At 45.2% G+C, this 19,296-nt stretch overlaps 1 protein-coding gene across 4 annotated transcripts in view; it reads left to right on the plus strand.

Annotated features, from left to right (window-relative positions):
• Positions 1-13,497, plus strand: part of LOC108939475 (carbohydrate sulfotransferase 15-like) — a 41,029-nt gene extending 27,532 nt beyond the window's left edge. For 3 of the 4 annotated variants that reach the window (XM_018760844.2, XM_018760846.2, XM_018760845.2), the window contains exons 3-8: positions 57-396; positions 6,039-6,182; positions 9,289-9,445; positions 10,167-10,323; positions 11,406-11,553; positions 12,725-13,497. In XM_018760844.2, coding sequence (XP_018616360.2) covers positions 57-396; positions 6,039-6,182; positions 9,289-9,445; positions 10,167-10,323; positions 11,406-11,553; positions 12,725-12,927 — 1,149 coding nt within the window. In that variant the 3' untranslated portion in view covers positions 12,928-13,497. The remainder of the gene's footprint in view (positions 1-56; positions 397-6,038; positions 6,183-9,288; positions 9,446-10,166; positions 10,324-11,405; positions 11,554-12,724) is intronic. The other variant, XM_018760847.2, reaches the window with a different exon arrangement.
• Positions 13,498-19,296: the final 5,799 nt, after the last annotated feature.

Genomic DNA, 19,296 nt, shown 5'->3' on the forward strand with positions numbered 1-19,296 from the left:
GAGTTATACGTTAATTTAATATTTTTAAACTTTGCGTGCTCTTGTTCGTGTTGCAGCTGTTCTCTGTCATCCCTCGCCAGTTCTTGCCAAACGTCAAGAACCCATGTTGGTATGAGGAGCATTTGGGGAACTTGTCCTCTGACCCGTATGGGTCCAACCTGTATGCGCGGTACTCCAGGCGTTTCCGGACTGTCTTTGACTACCTGAGGAGCGCTTTCCGGGAGCACCTTCATCACCTTGGCGAGAGGCACTACCGCATGCGCTGCTTGCCCTACTTCTACATCATTGGACAGCCCAAGTGTGGCACCACTGACCTGTACGATCGGCTGCGGCTGCACCCAGACGTGCGTTTCACTACGTTCAAGGAGCCGCACTGGTGGACCCGGAAACGTTTTGGTGAGAGTCTATACCTCCTCCGTTCACTTCTCACCTACAGTGGTTTTGGACAGATTTAAGACGTGATTTGGTGATGCTATTGAGAGAGAATAGGACGTGTTATAATTTATCATAAATGCAGTAGCAGTCGAAGGTCTGAGCACGCTTAGTTTGAGTTCCTCTTCATTTTCCTTCTTCACTAGATAGTTCTTGCACAACATTGAGGTGTGTTTAGGGTTGTTGTCTTGCTGAAGAAAGATTGCCCGACTTGCCATAATGGGATGAAGTGGAGTGGCATGCCTCTCATGCATACAATGATACAATTGCTGGATGAAATTGCCAAGACTTTGGTATAGATCAACATCTATGACCGACAAAGCAACCCCAGACCATGACACTGCCTCCTCTATGCTGGAGAGTGGGAACCACACAGGCACAACTTACAAACACTTTCAGGTCAGACAATTTTGATTAATTGAAGACCAGCTTTCGTTTCTCAGTCACCCAGATTCTGTGCTTTTTGGCTCAGGCAATTGTGGTGAAGCGCAGGTACTCATTGGTGCTGTATACAATCTTCATCTTTCTTTTTTTGCACTGGACACCAGTGGTTTTAGCATTGCAGTAATCAAACCTAATACTTCCTATAGTTTAGAATGGCAGCAGACCATGAAAGTGCCCTGCTGGTTTCCATATATAGGATGGGGGCGTGGTGGCGCAGCGGGTTTGGCCTGTGCCTGCTCTCTGGTGGGTCTGGGGTTTGAGCCATGCTTGGGGTGGCGTCCTGTCTTGGGCGTGTCCCCAGCCCTGTGTCCTGTGTTGCCGGGTTAGGCTCTGGCTCGTCGTGATTCCCCCCCCGGGACAAGCTGTTTCGGTGTATGTGTGTGGGTTTTTGTATAATGTGCTGCAGATTCAACAATATATTCAACTAATCACAAAACACAGGCTCCAGTGCACAAGCGCTTAACCTGCCATGTGAGGTTATACATCCAGTCCATGTTACAGATGCTTCTTCAGTGTAAAAGCTGCAATTTCGGATAAGAAAAGGTGCTGTGGAGTACAAGTGCGCCATCAGCACTGGTATTTCAGCTGTTTTGTTTGTGCTCCGGAGCAGAGCTGAGACACCTGGGTCTCGCTACCTTTGAAACCTTATCAGACGTTGAAAGTGAGCACTCCTACACACAGCCAATGACTCAGACTTTGCAGGGTAACCGCACGAGCATCGCTGTCAGATCGGAATTTGCTTCAGTCTGATCATGTTGAAGCAGCCTGCTTTGTGTTTGTCACTTCGAGTGAGAAAACGGACTGAAGACGCCCAACGGAACCACACATCCGTGAAAAATTAATGGCCGATGATGACCGAAGCCGGTGTCCTTTCAAGGGGAGAGGAAGATTCGTACTAATCCGTGCATTCGTTAAAACGGTAATTAGGGAACTTCAAAAACAGAACTCGCTCAAGGCCTCTGCCACTTATCGATAAGAGTCAAATATTAATTTTCTCGACTGTACATATTTATAGGCTGTGGGAACTTGAGCGGGCAGTTTCAGTGAGCGCTGCTCTGACCACTGATAAGTTCTTCCTCTTCAGAGGGGGTCATTACCTTGACTCCAAGGCCTCTGTTTGCCGTGGTGTTAAATTCTTTATGGAGCGTGCTCGATTGACTACGGCGTTTAGAGTGTTTGGGCGATGGAACCCGAGTCTGGTGGTGAACTGCAATAAGGGGAAATCATAAACACCCATGGCTCTTTTAAGGCTAAATTCCAGGCTGGGCGGTCTGTGGCTCGCGGCCTGCAGAGACATTTATAGGCTTTTCATGAGGCTTACTGTAATGGGAAACAATCTATTTAAAAAAAATGATCCAAGAAATTTTTTTAAGTGTGAGATAGCGCTGAAAGTTGGTGATGTCTCTATGACTTCATCACCGATATCCCTGTTATGCAATAAGATCAGAAATAGCACTGGCAATAAAATATGATATAAAAATTTCTGATGTGTATGTCAAACCTGCTCTGCAAGGACAGGGTTTGGAAAAATTTTCTGCAGGGTCATGAAATTCATTATAAATGTATAGCGGTTTGTGAAATATGTCATTTTGCGTTGCTTGAAACTGATGTTTAGTTTCTTCTGTTCACTTATTCCCCTGGGTCTGAATTGAAATGCGAGTTGTTTACCGCCGTTTTACATTTTTGATTCCTTAATCAATCTTGCCGTGAACCCTAAACAGGGAATAAATAAGCACTTCAATCCACCAGTAAGGCTTTTTATTTATAGAACGTTACGTCTCACTTTTCGGAGGCAATTATTCAGATTTATGAATAATTGAGGATCTCCGCTGGTCATGAAAATGTGGACCGTTTCGGTGGGTGCTGTGAATAAAAGGGACATAAAAAGAGAGAACCCAGATGCTGACTCGAGTAATTGAGGAATATCCTGCTCATCTATAACAAATTAATGTGTTCACGCCAGTGTCAGGATGGAATTTCCTCAAACTATGGAGACTGGATGTAGCAGGGCTGCAGATGAAGGGTCGCGTCTCTAGCCGCTGTGCACTTTGCGCTAGATCTACCCAGGCTTACTGCTCCTCTGTGCAAATTAAGTCAATCGAAGCGTGTCCATTTTTAAATATTTAGAGACAGCAGATAAAGTCATAGTTTGAGTAGGTGCCTAACATGCAAAGGACTGGGGTTTCAAGCGCTGATCCCGCTCTAGCACTTTTGATTAGGGTACTCACCCCAAACCAATACAGTAGAAATAAATTAACCAATTACATTTCACTTTTCTTTAAAGCAACTTCTAGTGAACTCTGTGTAGTGTTATCAGCCCACGCACCTTATTCACCAAGGCAACTTACACCACTAGATACACTACTTACACCGGGTCACTCATCCACACATGTATTTGTATACATAACGGACATCACTCTGCCAGGGGATGGCGTAGTGGTTGGAGCTGCCATGTTCTGCATGAAGAAGCCAGGTTCAAATCCCATCTGCTGCTGTAGTGCCCTTGAGCAAGGTACTTACCCTAACCTGCTCTGGTTAAAATGACCCAGCTTTGTAAATGGGTAAATCGTTGTTAGCAGCTTAACATTGTTAAGCTGCACCAAAACATAAGTTGCACCAAAGAACTGAAGGCCTAATTAATGACAACCAAGGCTACGACAACTTTGCGTCAGCTCAGGTTATGATTTTTCTCACATTTCAAAGAATGTCAAAAGAATGTTGGCAGTCATGCACAATTACATGAAAGTCTACAGAAAGTAAAGACAAGACAAGTTGAGAAATCTCTTGCTTTCTTTAACATTGCTTCTGTTCGGTGTTTAGAGGAGAAAAGCAGGCTGAAAGGAAGCGTAGAGCCTTTGTTGCCGTTCTTTCCTGCTCGGCTTGCATTCAAGTAAACAAGTAAATGTTAGAGAGACACTTTATTATTCTTTGGATGCTCAAGGAACTGTTCCTCCGAAGAGTGGAGCTTCTGCTCGGGACGCAGTGTTCCGCCACACTCCGTCGCAGCGTGTTCTGCTGGACGGATCAAGGTCAGCTCAGGCATGACATCCGGGGTGTGGGAGTGTGTGTGTGGAGGGGCTGGATCTCAGTCTCTGAGGAATCACGCTTTTTCTGAGGTCACGAGAGGGGGGAAGGGAGGATGGAGGAGACAACACGGAACAGGAGGGCACCGACTAACTGATAAAGGTCTCTCCAGGCACCAGCAAGCCTTGCAGCAACCCAGACGTGTACACATTTTTATCAGTTTTGGCTTCTTTGGAGACACTGGACCATTGCACACACACGCACGTACACACACACACACACACACACTCATTCACTGATTCACACACTACCCATATGCACAACCTCACTGGCTCATCCCATATTGTACATATTGATCATACCTGCAGTGATCTTAAAAAACAGTTTTTATTAGGTTTTTTATGATTTTAATGCCCAGCGACTCTCCTAATAATGATTTTCTCGAAAGAAGAAAGACTTAAGCTGGGTCTGCGTCAGTCTCGGCTTGAAAGAAAACTGCAGCAGAGAGGAGCAAGGAGATGGGAAGGGAGGGGGATGGGGGTCAGACTATCAGACGGCACCAAAACAAAGATATTCCAGATATTCCCCCAGGAGAAAAGCAGTCTGTTTGAACCAGAGCAGAGGTTAAGAAGCAAAACTGAATCAAAGAAAACTCTTGCTATTATATTTAACCGCTGTTATCTTTTACTTTCAATGAAATTAACAAATCAGTCCCGACTAAATCCTTCGGTGAAAAATTAAATGGAAAATGACTACGATTTTTAAAACTGATGAAACGCTTTCAGTGATTTCTAAGAGTAAAGGATTTTTTTTTTGGTTGTTCTGTATTATTAAGTGGAGGAGTATTCATAAAGTACCTTGCAAGAGCAGGTCTACCCACGAGGTACAGTGAAGTGATGAAGGGGAAACTGGATTGAGGGGAGACAAATTCATTCAAGATTGCTTTTGGATTATGCCTGGGGTCCTTCCAGATGGATTTGTCTGGGTTGCTGGTGAAAGGCATGTCTTGCCCTTGTCTTGTGTCTAAACAGGAAGGCATGACTGTCTGTACCAAGTCTGAGGATGCAAGATAACCTGTGACTCATGCCAAAAAATACTGCCGAGAAGACAGACTAGAAGATGACCTCACTCATGAATAAATCCTCAGGATATAGCTAACAACAAATGTCTACGTTCTCCATATGGAATATGAACTGAACATGATAAATGAGAAAGTTCGGATTCCTCTATGAGGTATAAGATTATGTACAACAAATCTGCTGGCTAACAGCCAAGAAAGTCTTTCTGGTGCTGATGAATAAAGATCGAGATACCTACAATACACTAATTGCATGAGTCAACCCTGAGTGGAAAAGATTTCTTCTTCAATGCTCTGCAAGCCTTCAGTTCCAACTCCTTTAATCTCCTCTCTCACGATGACTTGGCCAATATTTCATTGTAGATGTTCCCTCCCTTAAAGTTGACGGCTAAACTGAGAAGTTTTTTATAACTTTTCATCATTTTCATGTTGGCGGTTAGTGGTTGTGAAACTGCTAGGGTGAAATTTATGTATTAGATGAATTTCATGAAACTGAAAGACTGGAGACATACAGATCCATTATGTATATCATGTGATACAGCAAGGGGTGAGGATGAAGGCTTGAAAAAGAAACTAAAGATGATGTCTTGTCATCCATGTGTACAAAGTTCTTATTGTTCTGTGTCAAAAGCTTCTAGAAGAGAATCTCGAAAACGAAGGTTGTCGACTGGTCTTGCAGCCACGTGCCATAGCCTACGACAATCCTTGTGACAATTTCTCCAGGCAATTTAGCTTGTTTTTCTATCTTCTGCACCTTCATCTGTGACGTGGAGGCACAGGTACAGGAGAACAAGTCCTTACAAGGTCTTACATCAGGCAAAGTCAAAACAATAGCTTCTTCACCCATTATCGTCTAGTTCAGCTATTAATCAAGATGGGTAAAACACTTACAATTACAACTGTAAAGTCTTGTAATCACATAGAGCTCAGTGTGTTTAGCCAGACCGCAGGCAGCTCAATGTTTCATTACGATTGTGAAGAGATCCTGCAGCTGTAACTGCGGCTAAGCATTGACTGACGTTAATGGCACCCCCTACCCCACCTCTGGGCCACCTCTCAGGAATCATCCGGCTGAGCGAGGGTTTCCACGACCGCTACCCTGTCGAAGATTACTTGGACCTCTTCGACCTGGCAGCCTATCAGATCCAGGATCATATGCTGGGAAACGCTTCTGGAAGCCACGAGCAGCGCAACATTATCATAGGTAACCGTTTTTATCAACCTTTATTTTGGTACTTAACGCTTTTCTCCAAGGAGACTTACACTGATAAGTTTGTAAATTTACATCTAAATTCACCTACAATTATTCACCCATTTATAAAGCTGGGAAATATGTTGGAGCAGTTGAGGGTAACTACCTTCATCAAGGGTTCTACAGCAGGAGAAGATATTTGAACCTAGTCCTAAGTGGTTAGTACTACTACAGGCTTATAGCACAAACCTCTTTGTGACCGGTTGTTTCACTGTTCATTTTCTATGTTTTCGGGCTTCTCTTTGTCAGCTCTGTTGGAGTCAACAAGTCAGCTGGAAGGTAGCAAGTCAACTACGTAAACCAAATTCATGGCTCCCATATGTCTGGACATAGCTTGTGTTTGTACAGCGAATCATGTCGGCATTAGGGTTACTGTTACTGTTTAGAGGATATTTTTACTTTTACACCAGTTCCATGGGACTCAGCTCCCCCCTGTGACACCTCGCTTTGACGACTTGATAACCAGGCCCCCTGGATTAGCATTCACATTAGCGTTAGCGTTCATGATTAGCACTTTTGAATCAAACGGCTACATGCTGTTCTCACCTTGTTTACTCGGTCAGAACCTGCTTTGCACTTTCATTTACACAGCAGGATTTAAGCTGTTGCTCATATTTTTCTTTACGAACATAAAACTTTTCAATAAATATTCACCGTTCAGATAGTCTCTCGCTTGATCTGATATAGAAAATGTTTGTTTTTTTTGGGTTATCCATTCTCCTGTTTCTCAGAATGAGAATAGATGAGAGGAATAAGCCTATAAAGTATTATAATCCTGTGAGTACATTAGTCTCTGTGGGTTCCAGTCTTATGCAAGATACCTTGTTACTAGCTTTTGTGCATAACTTTCCGCCAAAGAAATTTATTTCTGGAATAATGCACTCCTGTGTATTAATTTACTGTAATACTGCTGCAATATCGCTGCTAAACGACTTCCTAAATGCTCCCCTATGCCCTTCAAGCACAACCAGCCGGCTACTGTCTGACACATGGTGGCTTTATTTATTATTTTGCTTTCCGCTAAAATTCACTTTAGGGTGGACGTGTGTAAAGTGACACTCCTCGGTCCAGCCCCTGCCTCTCCTTTCAAGGCCTGGTTTCTCTGCCGCCTCCTGTACTGTACTCCTGTTCAGTGCCGGCACCCGGTCCCCCAACTCCACACCTTTCAACCCCGAAATGTTCAGCATTGCCGCCCTAAGATCACGCATAACAGAAGCGCTGGTAGCGGTCCAACAGCGGCCAGGCTTTTGCACATCAGGGGTGATTTTGCTGTGGGATCCGATCACAGTGCTGTCTGGATTGTCTCCCCCATCTCACGCGGTATGTCCATTTATACTTTCAGAGAACTTAGCAATCAGCCACTAAGAAAGAACGGGCAACGTGCAAACTGCCCATCTGTTTCATTTCTGGAGAACTCAATGTCCCAGTCTGGATGTTTTTTTAATGTTAATGTTTTTTTAATGTTCATCCTTTTCTGTTTATGTATTTATTTTGAACCTAAGCGCCTGTCCAGGCAAAACGGCCCTCTCCTAAGTCCTATTGTTATGAGTAATAAGCGCTTTGGCTTGGCCCCAGAAGGCCTAGGGCAGCTGCCATGCGGTCCTTTATCCCGTTCCTCTGCCAACGTATTTTCTTCTCTTGTCGCAAATCGAATGATGGCACTGCAGGAGGTGCTGGACACGGTCGGTGGAGCGGCACATCTCCCGCTGGCGGGTCTGCACGAGGTGCCTATAGCAGTCGCTCCGGCTGGTCGTGGTTAAACAATGGTGATCGTGATCTGCGGTTTACGCATGACTCGAGCCCTGCCCACGCATTCAGGATATGCGACTTTGCTAAACAGGAGCCTTCTTCCTGTTAAACGCCTTGGTCTTTCGAACTGAAGTAAAGTTTCTTCACAGCTCCGTAGTTCTGTACCATTAATTACCCTTTCAGAGGGGCGTCCAAAGCCAGGCCTCATGAGAGAATTAAATCCCAGTCTGTTGTGTAAGGCTTTTTGCAAGGATCTATGCAACCAGCCATTCTTGAGCAAAAGAAAAGCATTTTCTCAGTGAATAATGTTCAAGGGCTTAAAAGCAGTAATCCGGCAAAAATGTTTTCTCCTTTTTACTGTTTCACTTTGATCCCAGGTATCTTACACTGTGCTGTCTGTTTTAAACTGACAGGCTAATTTGATGTTTAATTCTAGCTAGAGTACAGCAGCTTTGTCTGCAGGAGGAGTGCAGTAAATAGACTGTGGCTGGGGTTTGTCTCAGGTTCGTGGTCTGTCGTTGGTGCTTATGTGATTGGTGTGCTATGATGGTGTTTTTTGGTAGGCGGACTGTGATTGGTGCTCGTGTGACAGGCGGACTGTGATTGGTGTTTATGAGGGAGGTGGATTGTGATTGGGTGTTCGTGTTGTAGGTATGCTGTGATTGGTGTTTGTGTTGCAGGTGAACTGTGATTGGTGTTTGTATGGGAGGTGGTCTATGATCGGTTTTTGTGAGCGTGGTCGACCGAATGATTTTCGTTTTGGATGGGAACCGTGATTGGTGTTTGTGTGGGTGGGGGACTGTGATTGGTGTTTGTTTTCGAGGTGGTCTGTGATTGGTGTTTGTGAGGGCAGTGGACTGTGAGTGGTTTTCGTTTTGGACGGGGGACTGTGATTGGTGTTTGTGTGGGAGGTAGGCTGTGATTGGTGTTTGTGAGCGTGGTTGACTGTGAGTGGTTTTCGCTTTGGACGGGGACTGTGATTGGTGTTTATGTGAGAGGCGGACTGTGATTGCTTTGCGTGTTATAGTAGAAATAGAATCGGTGTTAGTGTGTAGTGTATAGATTGTGATTGGCGCTTGCTTTGTCCAGGCAGCTCTTAGTAAAGTGGATAGTGCTCCTCCCTTTGGCTCAGAAGGTAGCAGGTTCAAATCCTGCCTGCTGCTATAAGTAGTATTTTCCCTATGTTTCCCAGCTGTCTAAATGGGTAAATACCTGTATTTGTAGGAGCTTCATGTTGTTGGGTGCTTTGGAGAAAATCTTTGGGTAAATGTTTTAAGCGGATGGCCTGCGATCGCTCCTTGTCTGACAGGTGAAGCCAGTGCCTCCACCATGTGGGACAACAATGCCTGGGTCTATTTCTATGACAATGCCACAGACAGGGAGCCCCCATTCCTGGTGCAGGACTTCATCCATGCTGTTCAGCCGAACGCCAAGTTCATCGTCATGCTGAGAGACCCCGTGGAGAGGTGTGACCTGCCACTTCTTACCGTTTTTGCCTCCTTTACCTGCTTTCCTCCCACTTCTCTTTAAACCTTTTTGTTTTAAATCTCCGTATTCTTCTCCACTGTACTACGGTATGATCACAATTCTTTCTAATTTTTTTTTCTACTTTTAACATTTTTTTCATGGCTTCTGCCATTTCCATACACACAATGAAAAGCCCGTAGGTGTTCATTGTATCCCACTAGAGCTTATTTTTAGTGTTAAAGAATGTCATGAAGGTTTTATGTCTCTGTAAAGTAGGCCTTCTGAAGTATGATTTTCCTATAAAAAACCTCCCCCTGGCCCTTATTCTGCCTAGCAGTCACGATGTGTTTCTTAAGTTTTTCTTCAGCAAGTGCCAGCAAATCCTTTTAATAACTTCCCCAAAACTTATGTTCTCTGAACATTTTTCTGAAATTCCATTAAATAAGAAAAAAAAAAAGCTATATAAATGAATAATGATGGCCTTGCAAAGTTTTGAATTTGCTTGTACTCTACGTGATTAACAATGACTGTCGTTCTTTTTTTTTTTTTTTAAACTTTGAATAAAAGTAGTCGGATAACGGTTAAATGGAAGCGGTCACATCCAGTTAATGACTAAATACTTTTCAGAAAATTAGTATATATTTTAAAAAGACACTTCTCTGGCATGCAAGGCTGATGAAATGGTACCTGATATTTATTTTGCCTCTGGCTGTTGTGCAGGTTGTACTCCGATTACCTCTACTTTGGCATTGCCAACAAGTCGACGGAGGACTTCCACGAGCGCGTCTCTGAGTCTCTGCAGCTGTTTGAAGGCTGCTTGGCGGAGTTTCCCATGCGCGCATGTGTGTACAACACCACCCTCAACAATGCCATGCCTGTGAGTGCCGCCCGCCACCGAGCAACAGATCACGGGGGAACCGTGAAATGCTCGGTAACGGAAAGCAAACCGCTCAACGGTTCCAAAATGAAACGGGAAGCCTGGGCTTTGTAAAAAATGAGCAACTCCTGCCCCTCGGTGGAAGGGCTGTGGAAGGTATTAGATCCATACTTGCCGGACAGACCGAGCAGATCTCCGGAGATCCATGTATCAGGTCACCGGGCCCCGAACACTCATATTGATGGGTGTGCGAGATACACCAGACCTGGTACCTCCTTGCAATTCATCCCCATCACAGGGGTGTCTCTGTTTTCCTAATAAACCTTTCATCACTGGGGGATTTACTGTATGCTCCTGGTCTGTGGGTCACGCCGAGGCTCCCGGAGAAGTGCCTCTCATATCTGCCTGCAATCCAAGACGCACCTATTGTGTTTGCTCAGGCGTAACCGCGTGCGCATAAAGCGCACCACAGTGAATTAGTTGGAACAAATTGGTTATCTGGCTAAGAGAGCCTCAGGCAAATATAATCAAGTTATTTAAAGTGTCAAGTTGGCTACATGGGGAAGGGGGTGTTTCGTGATGTAAACTGGCCGCGTTTGGCGAACGGACTGGAATTCCACCGTTAGAGCTGCCAGAGCCCAGACAGTCATTCCGTGGCACCAGCACTTGAGATCACACTACTCCCCTGTGACCACCACGACCCAGAGGTTCATCCCAGCGAAGGGCGCTGGGTTGGTCGACTGAACCGGCGATGTTGGTCGTATTGGATCTGCGAGCGGGACGAGGCGGCGGCAATTTGAATAAATCGCTTTTCGATAGCCGACATCTCAGTCTCTTCAAGGCTGACCCAAGGACGGCTGAACATCTTTCGTACCCGTATCTAATTACTGATCTACGTGCGGAAGATAATCGGAGGGACGGGGTCACGTGGAGCCTTCATCAGCCCACATTGGCGGAATGAGTGTGTTAAAGTATAATTAAAATATTAATAGTTAAGGTATTAACAATTAAGGTGTAATAGTATAGTTAAAATGCAACACTCGCTCCATTTCGTAATGCATGGTCTGTTATTCTGCCCACAGGTCAGACTGCAAGTGGGGCTCTACATAGTGTACATCCTCGACTGGCTGACCGTCTTCCGTAAAGACCAGATCCTCGTGCTTCGCCTGGAGGATCACGCCTCGAACCGGAAATACACCATGCACAGAGTATTCGATTTCCTCAGCCTCGGTATGTTAGCGTAGGTCCAATTTTGCTTTGTGACATTCGTGCACCTGGGCAATACATACGAGCTAAACGGTTAAAGATCCTCGAACTACCGCTGTTGTCCGGACAACAGTATTACTCCGTGAACCTTTGCAGGGAGCCATCAGTAAAAAAACCTTTTAATTTAGCTGAGCCATGAAAAGAGGAACTCTTGAGTGACGTGGTTGATGTTTTTTTTTAGTGCACAGACTTAACTGAGAACGCGTACATCACTGTACACATGTTGAAAACCAGGAAGACGGTCTTTGACAGCCGCATTGGTGATTTTACCCCTTTATGTAATGGAATGACCGCATCACCTTTCTCTTAGAGGTTAACTTGCACAGTCGCCAAACGTACACAAGTGCTACAAATAAGAATGGCTTCTTTTGTTGAGAAAATGTGTCACCGGGCAGGTGCAATATTTGTGCCGTTCCCCTCGGGCACCACCGGGGTCTGGATGGTTGGTCTGGGGGTGATGGCAGCTGGAGAAGCTATCTGTGTGCCACTTCATCCCCGTCACACCTTCGTCTGCTTAAACGTGCTTTGACACGTGACCCGGAGAGGGCGCCGTTGCCCACGACCCTCTTTGGCTCCTTTCACGGGTCCCTGTATCAAGCGGCAGAGGTCTGAATGTTCAGCTACATCCCTAGGAGTTTCTTTGCAACTGGAATTAGATCGGGAAGTTCAGGAAAGGGTAGAACGGCGGCTCGGCGGGAGAACGCGTCACCTCCACCTCACAACTCCAGGGCTGTGGGTTTGAACCCAGCCCCAGCTCTGTCGGTGTGGATCTTGCATCGTCTCTCCGCATTTGGGTGGGATTCCTCCAGAGGCTTGTTTCCTCCCGCAAAAGGAAGGTGGACCGTTGATTCAATGTGGCTCTTCTCGATGAGAAATGCATGAGGACATCAACGCCTGCCCTGGGCCTCCTATGGTTCCCTGATGCGTGTGAGGTCGCTCGCAACTTCTAGCAAACAAGTGCTTGGGGGCAGACTGATTCCTGCGTGTAAGTCGTGCTGCGTCACACAGTCGTTCCCACCATCGCCCTTGCAGAGGGCTTCGCTAAGCTGAGAGCACACCGGGTGTTTTTCGTACGACGGATGTACCGAAAAAGGCCCCCGTTTCCTTCATTCCTATTCCTGTATTCCTCCCCCAGGAGGCCTGACGGAGCAGAAGGAGGCGGAAATCACCAAAAGCCCGGCGTCCAACATGAGGAGGCCGGCGGACAGGAGCCTGGGGCCCATGCTTCCCATCACCAGGGAGATCCTGCAGGAGTTCTACTCCCCGTTCAACGAGAAACTGGCCAAAGTGCTCCGCAATGACTCCTTCTTATGGAGAAGCCACACGAGGTGGGCATAGAGAAATCCCGCACGGCGCGCATCGGACGTCCCTCGAATGAGAGCGACGCCAGTGGGATCCCTCGTGCTTTTCTTTAAATTATTCCAAATAAATTATAAAGGAGAGAGTGACCTCTCGCACACAATGGCACAACACCTATTATCTGATGCGTTAAGATCTCGTTTTATACGTTTCACGCAGAAGTATTTTTCCCGCGTCCCTCCCGAATCGTTTTTAACGGCTCTGCGTTAAACGAGATGCTACGCGAAGACCGAGGACTTTGGAACCGCTTTTTTTTTTTTTCTTTTTCCCTCCCCATGACGATCTTGCTCTCAAGGATGTTCCAGTTCCAGAAGTAGTGCGCCGGTCCTACATTCCTTTAATAAGACGCACAACTCGGTTCGATGGTTTTCAAAGGTCACGCACTCGGAAAATAGATCACTGCTCACTTTTTGCTCTCATACGTGCACCATTTGCACATGATTTGCTGCAAGTGTGCCCCCTACTGACAGATAGGAGGAGAAGAGACACAAGAAAAGACTTTTTCATGAGCTCAGCTGCAGGTCCTGTGGATTCTAAAGGTACATGGTACAGATGCTTTTAAAATAAAGTGCTTTTATTTGCAAACCTTTTTATGTATTCTTACATTTCTCTACGTAGCTTTATCCTTGTTCTTCATAGGTGTTCATCTTGCAGACGCCTTTCTCCAAAATGATACACAAATCAGCGTGAACACAAGTGCGCTGGACAACCGAGGAAGAGTTTTAGATACAGACAGTTATCTAAGCACAGGTTGTTTGTCTGATAGGGTCATTCTCTGGGAAGTCATTGCTGCTGTTTATCCAAACTCAAGCCTGAACTTAATTTTGGGTGGCGCAGCAAGTAGTGCTGCTGAGGACGTGGGTTCGATCCCCGCTCAGTCTGTGTGGAGTTTGCATGTTCTCCCCGTGTCTGTGTGGGTTTCCTCTGAGTGCTCTGGTTTCCTCCCACAGTCCAAAGACAAGCTGTTCAGTTCCCCCATAATGTGTGAGTGACAGAGAGAGAGTGTGTTCCACTGATGTATGGATGAGTGACCCAGCGTAAGTAGTGTATCTAGCAGTGTAAATAACCTTGATGGATAAGGTGTGTGGGCTGATAACACCACATAGTATTGATTGTATGTCGCTTTGGAGAAAAGCGTCTGCTAAGTAAATAAATGTAAATGTGGTGGCACTGCAGGTTCAGCTAGTGCCTGCTATTTGGCGGGTCTGGGGCTTGAGTCCTGCTTGGGGTGCCTTGCGAAGGAGTGGCGTCCCATCCTAGGTGACCACCCCCTTCCTCAGCCTTGTGCCCCGTGTTGCCGGATTAGGCTCTAGATCACTGTGACTCCACCTGAGGCAAGCAGTTGTTCACGATGCTCTCACCATGTTGAAGGAGGTGCAGTGTGGAGCTACAAGAGACAAAGAGATACTGTACTCCAGCCTGTTGTGAGTTACGTGGTAAAGCTTTAAAGGGATTTTAATAAGAATAAAGGAGTAAAGAATAAAGGCTTTTGACATGGATGTCAGTCAAAAGAGAAATTTTACCCTAACCATTCCCAGAATGTGAAGGGCCTGCCATCATAAATGCCCTCATGGCAGAAAAAAATAAAATTACCATAGTGAGCAATCATTGGAAATTAGGTGTGTAATTGGACTAATTAGGCCAGCATGCTTATTTTTTCTACCCAGTGTTATAATTCCCCTCAGGAGGAAGCAGGGCAGACTGTGTAAAAGCACAATAAATTAAATATTGAACGCATAAGTTGGGGTTTGTTCTTGGAATAATTAGAAATAATTAAAAGAAAAAACTGTAATATCCACTTGGAAACTAATCGCATCTACAGCACAGTGAATAACGAAAAGGTGATGAATTGAATGTTATGAAAAAAAGTTTATATTTCTCAGTGATGAAAAAAGAACTTGACTTTCTGCTCATTTGTGCATTTAGTGCAGTGTATCAAAAAACAGGAATATAGTAAATACAATTTTTAGCCAGAATCATTTACATTTATTCATTGAGCAGACACTTTTCTCCAAAGCAACTTCCAACAAACTCTATGTAGTGTTAAGGGTCCACACACCTTATTCACCAAGGTGATTTACACTACTAGATACACTACTTACACTGGGTCACTCATCCATACATCAGTGGAACACATTCTCTGTGTCACTCACACACTATGGGGAACCTGAACAGCATGTCTTTGGAGTGTGGGAGGAAACCAGAGCACCCAAAGACTTCCACTACTTACAATGGGTCATTCATCCATACATCAGTGGAGCACATTCTCTGTGTCACTCACACACTATGGGGAACCTGAACAGCATGTCTTTGTAGTATGGGAGGAAACCAGAGCACCCTCAGGAACCCCACGCAGACACGGGAAGAACATGCAAACTCCACACAGACTGAGCGGGGATTGAACCCACGTCCTCTTGCACAACCCAGGTGCTGTGAGATTTAAAAACACAAATTTTAAAAGAAAAGTAACTGGGTAACTCCCGAAACTGCCAAATTAATGAAATACCAGTGGGTAAATAAAAATACTGTCTAACAAGCGTACGGGTCAAAACACTAAACTACAAACTGTGGAGATGCATTTGCACGTGTGATATGATTGTCTCCCAAACAACTTCCGGAAGGGCAGTAAGCACATTGCAGTCTCACTGAAAGGGAGTTTCTTCTAGTTCAAATATTTCACCTTCTTCTTCCAGCAGAGGGCAGAGAAACACATCAGGTAAAAGAAGGAAACTCACAGTGAGGAACTGAGCTTGAGCACATGATGTACAGGGTACCCAGGTAGTGCTGGTGAGGTCAAATCCAGCTCGGTCTGTGCACAGTTCTCATGTTCTCACCGTGTTCATGTGGGTGTCTATTGGGTGCTCCTGTTTCCTCCCACAGATGTCTTTCAGGCAAATTACTCACTCTGCTGTGTGTGTGTGTGTGTGTGTGTGTGTGTGTGTGTGTGTGTGTGTGTGTGTGTGTGTGTGTGTGTGTGAGAGATGGCCTTTTGATGGATTGATGTTCTGTCCGGGCTGTACCCTGCCTAATGCCTTGTCCTTACACGATACGCTCTGGACCACTGCACACCTGAACTTTATTTCCTGTTAATGACTGGATGAATTTAAATGTCATTTTATGTATTTGAAATGTACTTGTCATGACTTACTGAAAGGGGGTGGAACAGTGGCGCAGCACCTCGGTGGTGCAAGAAAATGTGGATTCGATCCCCGCTCAGGCTCTATGGAGTTTGCCTGTTCTCCCTGTGTCTGTGCAGGTATGCTCTGGGCGCTCTGGTTTCCTCATACAGTCAAAAGACATGCTGTTCAGGTGAACTGGTGACTCTAAACTGCCCTTAGTGTGTGAATGCCTGAGTGTCTATGTGTGTGTGAGTGGCTACCCTGTAGTGGACTGGCATCCCATCCAGGGTGTACCCCTGTCAGCTTTGCACCCAATGCCTCCAGGATAGGCTCCAGATCATCATGACCCTTCTCAGGATAAAGTAGTTTTTGAAATGGGATGTTTGGACTTAGGGGCGCACGGTGGCGCAGTGGGTTGGACCACAGTCCTGCTCTCCGGTGGGTCTGGGGTTCGAGTCCCGCTTGGGGTGCCTTGCGGCGGGCTGGCGTCCCGTCCTGGGTGTGTCCCCTCCCCCTCCGGCCTTACGCTCTGTGTTACCGGGTTAGGCTCCGGTTCCCCGTGACCCCGTATGGGACAAGCGGTTCTGAAAATGTGTGTGTGTGTTTGGACTTATTTAAAACATGGACTGCTTTCCTTACAGAATAATAAAAAAAAAAACGTTAATCCCTTCCTTAGTCAAAGTGTATTAGTATTAGTTACACCAGCCAAATTTAACTATAATACACATTATTAATATTTTAAAATTATTTTAAAAAAGGATAGAATTGCAATTTGCAGTTCCCATAATGATCTGTAATATGGTCAACAAGTTCATCTGCTAAGCTACCATTGAACAGAATATACTGACATTGTTCCGGTAAAATATTTATCCGTTTGAATAGTACAGCGGAGTAAAGCATAAAAATAAAAGCCGCATAATTTGTTCTGAGTGAAACAATCTGTTAATCATTCAAATTGTTTAAGCAGTAACGGTAGTTCTCTGGTAATTTAACACTTGATGTTGCAAACAGTTATTTACTCATATGTTTCGTTGGGCAAAACATCAGTGAAAGACTGAATTTCCTGGAGAGGAATTGTTCACACTTAGATATTCCGATATGCAACAGCGAATACGTTGCATAGCGCAGCCTACGCTCATACGCAGATGATGCGTAATGCGGCAGTAGTCTGTATACATGCTTTTTAATTTATGCTTTCCTTGCTCAAAACAAGCTCGTCAGAATTAGTGATTGAAAGGGATACAGATTCAGTGGCATCCAGTTGCACCAGGTCCCTTAGGTTCACATCTCATCTGCGGTTCCCGCATGGTGTGGCCAACACAGCAACAGATAGAGGAGGAAGACATGCCAACTTCACACAAGTGGCGGCAGGTGGCGTGGCGACTGGAGTCGTTGCCTTGCTATCAAAAGACCCAAATTTGAATTCCTGCTCTTGCTGTACTAACCCTCAATTGATAGAGCAAAAAGTTGCTCACGTGTATAAATGGCTAAATAATTGTAAGTTGCTTGTGATACACATCTAACACTGCTAGTCACTTTGGAGAAAAGCTCCAGCTATTTGAAGAAGTGGCAATAATGCTGAAAGGCACTAGAAATCAGAAGTCAGAGTGCGCTCTGTGGAAGTAGAATCCAGATTCCAGGTAAACTCCCACTGGCTTGCAGGATGTTCCCAGGTGAGGCCTCCCACGACGGGACCCCCTTGTCCACTCCTTCCGTTCCAGCCGGCTGTCTGATGTATTTAAGTATTTAATTTGCACGCAAAACAAATAACGGAGCATAATCGACCCTCTGTGCGCCGGTGTACAGACAAAGGATGCGTGATGATGCTGATAGCGGCATAGTGACCCACTGCGGGGTGGGTGGGTGTGGAAACCAACCTCGTGATGCACTCCAGACCTTACACACAGCACCTTGTATGTGCACGTCTGTATGCACAATCACGCGCACACGCGCATCAGATACATGAACAAAAATGTAGAGCGCCACAAGAGACAGAAACGCACGTTCGACAAATATTGCATTATCCGACACGAGTTCGCTGCATTTCATATTGTAGTTTGGGCCAAATCAAAGACTCAAGACTTTTTCTTTTTCTGCTGACAGGTATGAATGGAGTTGAATTTATAGGAACCATCACGAAAGAGCTTCTGGGGTAATCGGCACATAAATGGATGCGTCTCCTACCTGCCGTAAAACAGTCAGAATTTTTGCAATAATTTTAAAATCCTTCGCTCTGTTTGAAGCCAAGGAAAACCAAGAATGATAAACTAAACTACAGGATTGTTTTCATTTTTAGCCCGAGATTTTATTTGTTAAGGAAATCCATTCATTACCCACAAACGCAATAGTAATAACTCTTCCTTTAGCCCTAAATGACTGTCAGTATGTTTTACATTCCAGTTGGTTATTTATGACTTGTCAATAGAGGTAGAAAAAACCTAATGAAGGTTCCAGAACTTTGGCGAGAGCGCGTGATATTTTGGCAACGGATGCAACTGCAACACTTAATATTACAGCGATGTCGCTCCTCTTTCTTTAAGACGCTGCAATCCTACGTCTGGCGATTGTAACGCAAAACAGCTTTACGGTCACGAGGCTTATATCATCTACGTTTGCTATTAATCCGAGTGCTTTTGTTGAGATCCGGACTCCGTATCAGAGCAGCTGGGAAAAGTACTACAGAACAGTAGCTGTATATGAGAATGCACTTTTACAAATGCATTATTTACATTTTACAATATTTACCATTCAAAAGCAAGTGAAATATTTATGCCTTCTTTTCCGGTTCTCCAGACAACGTTAAAAACTCTTCAAACTAATGTAGCCCCCCTTAGAATGAACCTGTGTTGAAAAAGAAAGAAATTTCCGACCGATGGTGGCTTAGTGGTCGGAGCTGCTGCCTTGAACTCTACAGGCTCAGAATCCCACCTCCGGGTGTGGTTCCCTCGCCCTGAATCGATACGGTAAAATGGTAATGCTGTGTAAAAGGGTAAATAATTGTAAGCAGCCTGGTGTACATGCCTCACATTGCAAGTGACCTTAAAAAAATGTCAGCTTAGACATTCCTAATAATGAATACACTAGGTTCCTGGGATAGGGTTGTTCATTCAAGCACTTGACTGGTTTTCAGAACGAGGGAGAGAACAGAACTGGTTCGCCACGGTGAACACATGGCTTTGGACTGTGGGAGGACACACACACACGTCATCTGAAACCGCTTTTCCCATAC

The sequence above is a fragment of the Scleropages formosus genome, chromosome 24 (assembly GCF_900964775.1).
Source record: "Scleropages formosus chromosome 24, fSclFor1.1, whole genome shotgun sequence".
Classification (NCBI taxonomy): Eukaryota; Metazoa; Chordata; class Actinopteri; order Osteoglossiformes; family Osteoglossidae; genus Scleropages; species Scleropages formosus.